The following is a 7164-nucleotide window of genomic DNA, read 5'->3' as shown; positions in this document are numbered from 1 at the left end:
AACCCCCCCCCCCCCCCCCCCCCCTCGCGGCCAGCACAGAGGCAGCGCTGACATTGAGCACTTAGGCCGTAGCTCGGCAAATCAGCACAGAGGGTTCTGGAAGCAATCAGAACCAATGATCTGTCCAGAATGTTTGCTCATAGTCTCAGAGCCTGGAAGTGACAGCAATTAGAAATATGGTGGTGTTTGATTACAATTCTTCAGACCTCACATATGTTTTACATATTCCTACATACATACTCAATATTGAATACAAACATTTACATATATTTAAATAGAATGTTTAAAAAAAAAGTCTCCAAAAGGAGAACAATTTCCTACCCAGGTGACAGGTGAGTGTTTTTCACCAAGAGGCCGCAGCGGCATTCCCAGCCGCTGTCCATTGCCTAGGGATGGCAGAATGAGGCTGAAGACATTATGGCAACAGTGTGAAAGAGCAGGAGGGCCTGGGCTGTGGGGTCACAGCTGGGTTCAGGTCCAGCAGGTTAGCTAACTCCTTCCAGCCCCTCTTCCCTCTTAGTAAGACGGAGGTAATAACCACCTCCCAAAGTGGTTTCAATCATCCAGTGAGAAAGCAAATCAAGGGGTGGCACTGGGCAGGTGCTCCATAAATGGTGGGGCTTTTTCTTCCCTGACCCCTTTGTGCCTCCAGATCTGAGGTCAAACCCTGACCTCAACCACAGCCTGGGAAGTGCTGCCATGGCAACCCAGAGTCGCTGGCGCAGTCCAGGGACAAGGCGCTCTCATCTGGCTTACGTGCCATGGTTTCCATCCCACAGTGACCACCACCAGTGTTGGTGAAGGGTAGGGCAGGGCAGTGGGGAGGGAACCCAGGCCCTTAGGAACTGCCATTCTCATGGAAGTTTGGGATTGAAAACTCAGCTGAGTGTCTTTGAATGTTTGCGAGAGATACGCTTCTAAATTCAGCGGACTGAGGCTGGATTGATCCACTCAAAGGCCTAGGCTGCCCATCCCGGCCTTGTCAGGGAGGCCAGCCCACTCCAAGAAGCTGCAATAGCAAAGGGTCCTCTCCCTCCAGAGCAGGCGCCTTGAGGCCTCCATTTGAGAACCCCAGTAAATTAATCACATTCCCATCTGCTCCCTGTCCCACCCAGCCCTCTCCAGGAAAACCTACCCCAGGTACAGCTGACCAAGATGACACTCGTTTATCATCATCAGGACAGAATACTGTAATAGCTTTAAAACAAAAAAAAGTCAAAACAACTAATGCCAGCAGCCTGCAGCACGGTGGTTAAACCTCTTACACAGGAAGTGAGATCCTACGTGACTGAGGTTGGAGTTCCAGCCCTCGTGACTTGAAAAACACGGGGTGCATGCACATGTTTGCCCGAAATTCCAAAAGGAGGGAGAAATGGAGGAGGGCTTGCAGTGTGCCACGCCCCGAGGCAGGCGCTCTCTCTGGCTAGTGCACATGCCCTCTGGCACTGACAAGTAAACACCCACAGTGCCACCTGCAGGAAAGTCTGGGTGACTGGATGGGAGACGTGTCACCTGCTGGTTTGGGTACTCAGAGCCAATGAGTTCTTCCAGGCCTCCTCAGTGACACCTGAGGTTGAGAAGAAAGCTATCCCTGCAAACCCGAAGCTCGAGGTCTAATGCTGGCCCTCAGCTGGGCAGGTCATGGCTGCCACGGGTGACAGGCCCAATGGGTGACAGGCCCAGGGAGAAGGGAGAGGACTCAGTGCCTGTCCTTGGGGCTGTGGAAATCTTCAGCTGGTGCTCTGATTCTTCCCTCTCCCCTACCTCCCCCCTCACCTTCCCGCTGCCAGGTATGCCACCGCGCTGGAGGACACGGTGGACACCAGCAAGCTGTTTGGGAGCCGCTCCCTGCGAGAGTTTGAGGAGACCCTTTTCTGCCACACCAAGAGCTTTCCCATCAGCTGGGACACCTACTGGGACCGCAACGACCCCTTGCGGGACGTGGACGAGGCAGCCGTGCCCGTGCTGTGCATCTGCAGCGCCGACGACCCGGTGTGCGGGCCCCCAGACCACGCGCTGCCCACCGAACTCTTCCACAGCAACCCCTACTTCTTCCTCCTGCTCAGCCGCCACGGAGGCCACTGCGGCTTCCTGCGCCAGGAGCCCCTGCCAGCCTGGAGCCACGAGGTCATCCTGGAGGCCTTCCGGGCCTTGACTGACTTCTTCCGAATGGAAGAGAGGATGAAAGGGCTGAGCAGGCGCAGAGCTTCGTTCCTAGGGGGCCGGCGTCGCTGGGGCCCCCTGCAGAAGCGGGAGATCTCTCCCTCGTCCGGTCTGGAGGAGATCTTCAGCTGGAAGCGATCCTATACAAGGTGAGGCCTGCCCAGGTCCTGCAAGGAAGAAGAGAGTTGGGTGTGGGAAGTCCCAGGAAGATGGTGAGCTCTGGATGGAGGACTCTGGTCAGCGCCTGGTCTCTTACACCAGCCCGCGGACAGAGAACTTTCAGGGAGCTCGCTCACGGCACCTGAGCAGAACCCCTGCCCGGACTCTGCGCGGCACCGTCCTACCCTGTCTGCTTGGCAACGGGGCATTCCCGGTCACTGTCTTCTGTCACCTCCGTAAGCCTCACAGCACCCGTTCAGCGCAGGGGCTGGGAGAAAATGCGTCCTTGCTAGCTGCGACTACAGAGAAGACGAGTCTCTGCACGTCCCACGCAAGCCGTCTGCTCGGCCACCCTGATTCTCCAGCCGGAGCCGCTCGACGTAGTAAGGACAGGATGTTTGTGTCTCGGGCCCACTTCCCTCATTTGCTCTGTGGCGGGGCTCTGCGCTCGGCCCAGAGCCCGTGGCTGTTGCAGACCGTGTGAGCTGGAGGAGGACGGCGAGGCAGGAAGTGCTGCGTGAGACCGGCTAGACAAGACAGAATGAAACGGCACCCCTGGAACCTCAGCAAGGCTCAGCTGGGGACCCAGCACTGCCCGGACTCGGCCTTGGCTCGGCCTTGGCTTGGGCGCTCAGGCCTCACTGGAGAGAGCCCAGGAGTGTTTTAGAAATAAGCGCTCTCCCCCTGGGTCTCCTGGCTCTGTAGACCTTGACTCACGTAGCCAGACTCTCTGTGCCAGGTGCTCCCTCCATACCAGCCACGGGGTCACTTCAGAGAGCCCCGTCTGGCTGGGGCTGAGGCATGGCTTTCTCCAAGTCAGTGAAAGGTACTCACCTCTGAACAGGTGCAGCTGGTTAGGGCTCCATTGTTTGACACTGAACTAGGGTCTCCCTTTCTCCAGCCAGGAGAAACATCTGGAACCAGAGAACACAAAAGCACCAGGAGATTGCTAGACTGGCCCGGTGATGTACGAATATTTCACATGACCACGCTTTGTCTCTACAGTTATTCAAAAGGCCATCTGTGTGAAGGCAGGAAAGCTGCTTCCCAGATCGGGCCGCTGAGCAGCTAAGTGGGTATTTGGTTTGATGAGGAATGATGCTGAAGAGCAGAGTAAGACAAGGTACAGACTGATCTGCGTGTCCTAGTTAGGATTAGGCCGTTAAATCTTTGACAGGACAGCGAGTTCCCTGTGTAGCCAAGCTTCGAAAAGGTTTGTCCTGGGGGCCAGGAGGTGGCATAGTGGTTAAGGTGTTGGACTCCCACACAGCCGACTGCAGTCCGGTCCCGGGCCCAGTGGCTTGAAACTCACGCTGGCTGCATGTGTGAGCATGACCAAAATCCCAGAAGGAGAATGGAGGAGAAGGGATTGCATCAGAAAGTTTCTCACTTTCTGTCTCTCTGACTGTCTCTCCAATGAGCACACGCATCTATAGCAAAAAATCTTTAAAAAAAAAACCAGTTTGTCCTGAAGTTTTATTTTCATTTGTCATTGAGACAGAGGGCACCTGGTTCTGAACTCACAAACAGCACAGCACTTTTAGGGGAGAAATGTTTATACCAAAAGCCACATGCCAAGGCTTTGGTATGATGTATTTCTGGGGCCATCATTTGGGGTTTGGATAATCTTGCCTAGATCCAATAAGAAGTAACTCGGGGGACTGGCAGGTGGTATAGTGGTTAAGGGCGCTAGACTCCAAATGACTGATGGTGGTTCGAATCCCGGACCTGGAGGCTTGCTTTCTTGCTTTCCCTCTCTCTCTCCTCTCTCTCTGGTCAAATTAAATAATAATAATAATAAATAAAGTTAAATAATAGAAAAACATTTTTTGGAGAGGGCACAAGCGCTTGCCAGAAAGACAAAGAGAGACAGAGAGACAGAAAGCGAGAAATCACCCTCCAGGGGGGATGGCCACGCCGCAATCCTGTCTCCTCCATTCTCCTCTCGGGATCTTGGGCATGCATACACACACGCCCGGCGTGAGTTTAAGCCACCGGGTCTAGGACTTGAACTGCAGTCGACTACATGGGAGTCCAGTAACATAGCCATTACGCCAACTACAGGTCTCCATTTTTTAAAAAATAAAAAAGAGGTAACTTGGAATGAACTTCAAAAATCTGAACTAAAATATGGACAGCACACAGTTGTCTAAGGCATGTTATTCTGGTGTGAAAAAATGACCTGCCTCCTTCCCCACTTCTTGCTCCTCTTCCTCCCTCTCTAACCTTATTGACTAATCTGAGCGAGAGAAATAGAAAGGAACTGGGGGCCAGCAGGTAGTGTGGTGGTTAAGACGTTGGACACTCCCATATGGCTGACCACGGTTCAAGTCCCAGATCTAGTGGCTTGCTTTCTCACTTTCTCTCTTTGTCTCTGTCTCTCTGGTAATTTTTAAAAAGTGAATGAATAAATAAAATTAAATAGATAATTTTTATAAAACAATAAAAAAAATGAAAAGGAACTGAAGGGCCAGCTGGTGGTGTGGTGGTTAAAGTGGCTGGATCTCGGACGGCCAACTGTGCAGTCACAATTCTGGCCCTGGTGGTTTGAGAAACGTGCCAGGTGTGCGTGTGTGTACGCCCAAAATACCTGGGGTTTGGGGCATGGATGTATACACACCTGTTTTTTTTTAGAGGTTTTTGCTATAGGGCACATGCGCTCACCAGACAGAGACAGACAGAGAGACAGAAAGCGAGAAATCACCTCCCGGGGGTGATTGGTGATTTCCCGGGGGTGATTGGCCATGCCGCAATCCCTTCTCCTCCATTCTCCTCTTGGGATCTTGGACACCCACACACACGTGCCCGGCATGAGTTTTAAGCCACCAGGTCCGGGACGCGAACCGCGGTTGACTACGTGGGAGTCCAACGACATAGCCATTACACTAACTGCTGGTTCCCAATTTTTAAATTCTTAAAAAGAAAAAAAAACGTTGGAACTAGCAGCATAATGGCTATGTCACTGAATTCCCGTGTAGTCGACTACGGTTCGAGTCCCGGACCTAGTGACTTAATCTCATGCCAGGTGTGTGGGCATGGGTGAAAATGATCCTCAGAGGAGAATGGAGGAGAAGGGATTGCGGTGTGGCCATCCCCCCTGGGGGGTGATTTCTCACTTTCTGACTCTGTCTTTCTGATGAGCGCAAACGCCCTATAGCAAAAACCTCACCAAAAATAAAGTTTATTCAGGACTGCCCCATGACCTACTAATTAAGAAAGCTGATCCTCCAAGGCCAACCACACAGTTTTGTTTTTTTTTAAAAAATAATTATTTATTTAATTTTATTTATTCATTCATTTATTTTAATTTGACCAGAGAGAAACACACAGAGAGAGGGAGGAAGTAGAAAGCACGCCGCCAGGTCCGAGTCTTAAACTATGGTCAGCCATGTAGGAGTGTCCAGCGCCTCGACCACCATGCCACCTGCTGGTCCCCAACCACACGGTTTGAATCCTGGCCCTGGTGGCTTGGAAAACACTGTAGTTGCATGTGCATGCATGTCCAAAATCCCAACAGGATGGAAAAATGGAGGAGAAGGTTTTGCTGTGTGACCACAGCCCATTGGGGGTTGCTTTCCCCCCTCTCCCTTTCTCTCTATCTCTGTCTCTGTCAAGCACAAACACCCTCAGCAAAAAAAAAAAAAAAAAAAAAAAAAAAAAGCTTATTCATCTATTTCTTTCATGAGCAAGAAAGGGAGCAAGAGACAGATAGACAGACACCCTCACAGGGTCCCCACGGTGTGGCCCAGCCCCCGTCAGCCCGGGGCACAGGCACACACTTGCACAACGAACACATGAAGGGTTGTCCCAGGACAGAACCAGGGACCTTCCCATGTGGGCCTAGTTGTGCGACCACTGTGGCACCTTCCAGCCCAAAAGCCCCCACGACTTACCTCACTGTGCCATGGTGGCCAAGGGCGCTGGGGTTGGGATCCTCTGCTTAGCCTACGGATGGAAGAATGGCCCAGATTGGCTCTGCTTAGGTAAATCAGTTAATCGGGAAACACGCTGGAGGAGCCCCAGGCACACCGTTCTGAGAATGTTCTTGAACACAATGGCCAGTTATGAGTTTGAGGATTAAAGAAACGAATGACAAGCTCACCCCCAGGAAGCAGCATCCTGTTGGCTTCCAGGCGCTGTCTTTAGAGAGCCTCTCCGGGTGTTGTGACTTGCCTGCCTCCCTTTTGGTGTTACTTCTTTTTTTTTTTTTTTTATTTAATTCATTTTTATTTTTTTAATTTGACCAGAGAGAGACAGAGGGTGAGAGTGAGAGAGAGAGGAAGTGAGAAAGCAAGCCACCAGATTCAGGACTTGAACCCTGGTCGGCCATGTGGGAGTGTCCAGCGCCTTAACCACCACACCACCTGCTGGTCCCCCCCTTTTGGTGTTACTTCTAAACACCCTCAAATGTAAGGGAGAGAAGGTAAAAGCCCAAACTCTCAATGACTGAAGGGAGGCATCGTCTCAGGAGTGGAGACCCAGAATGCAGGGTGCAGGCGACGGCCTCGCAAGATTTCCTTGGCTTCTACCAAGTTCTGATGTCTGGCATGAAGACTGCGCTAAGCTGTGCTATTGTTCTCATCAAGATTTAGCATTTTAAGGGACCAGCAGTCAGTGTAATGGCTATGTCACTGGGCTCCCATATAGTTGACTACGGTTCGAGTCCCAGACCTGGTGGCTTAAATTCACGCCGGGCGTGTGTGCGTGCGTGCCCAAGATCTCGAGAGGAGAATGGAGGAGAAGGGATTGTGGCATGGCCATCCCCCTTGGGGGGGTGATTTCTCGCTTTCTGTCTCTCTGTCTCTCTCTGTCTTTCTGGCGAGCACATGCACCCTATAGCAA

General features: G+C 52.0%; 1 protein-coding gene across 1 annotated transcript in view; it reads left to right on the top strand.

Annotated features, from left to right (window-relative positions):
* ABHD15 (abhydrolase domain containing 15) overlaps positions 1–3619 on the top strand; it is a gene marked incomplete at its 5' end in the record, with an annotated part of 4634 nt that extends 1015 nt beyond the window's left edge. Inside the window, one exon of the mRNA XM_006165488.3 lies at positions 1791–3619. Coding sequence (XP_006165550.1) covers positions 1791–2316 — 526 coding nt within the window. The remainder of the gene's footprint in view (positions 1–1790) is intronic.
* Positions 3620–7164: the final 3545 nt, after the last annotated feature.

Source organism: Tupaia chinensis, unplaced genomic scaffold (genome assembly GCF_000334495.1).
Source record: "Tupaia chinensis unplaced genomic scaffold, TupChi_1.0 Scaffold143921_1, whole genome shotgun sequence".
Lineage (NCBI taxonomy): Eukaryota > Metazoa > Chordata > Mammalia > Scandentia > Tupaiidae > Tupaia > Tupaia belangeri.
This window is presented reverse-complemented; position numbering and strand designations above follow the sequence as displayed.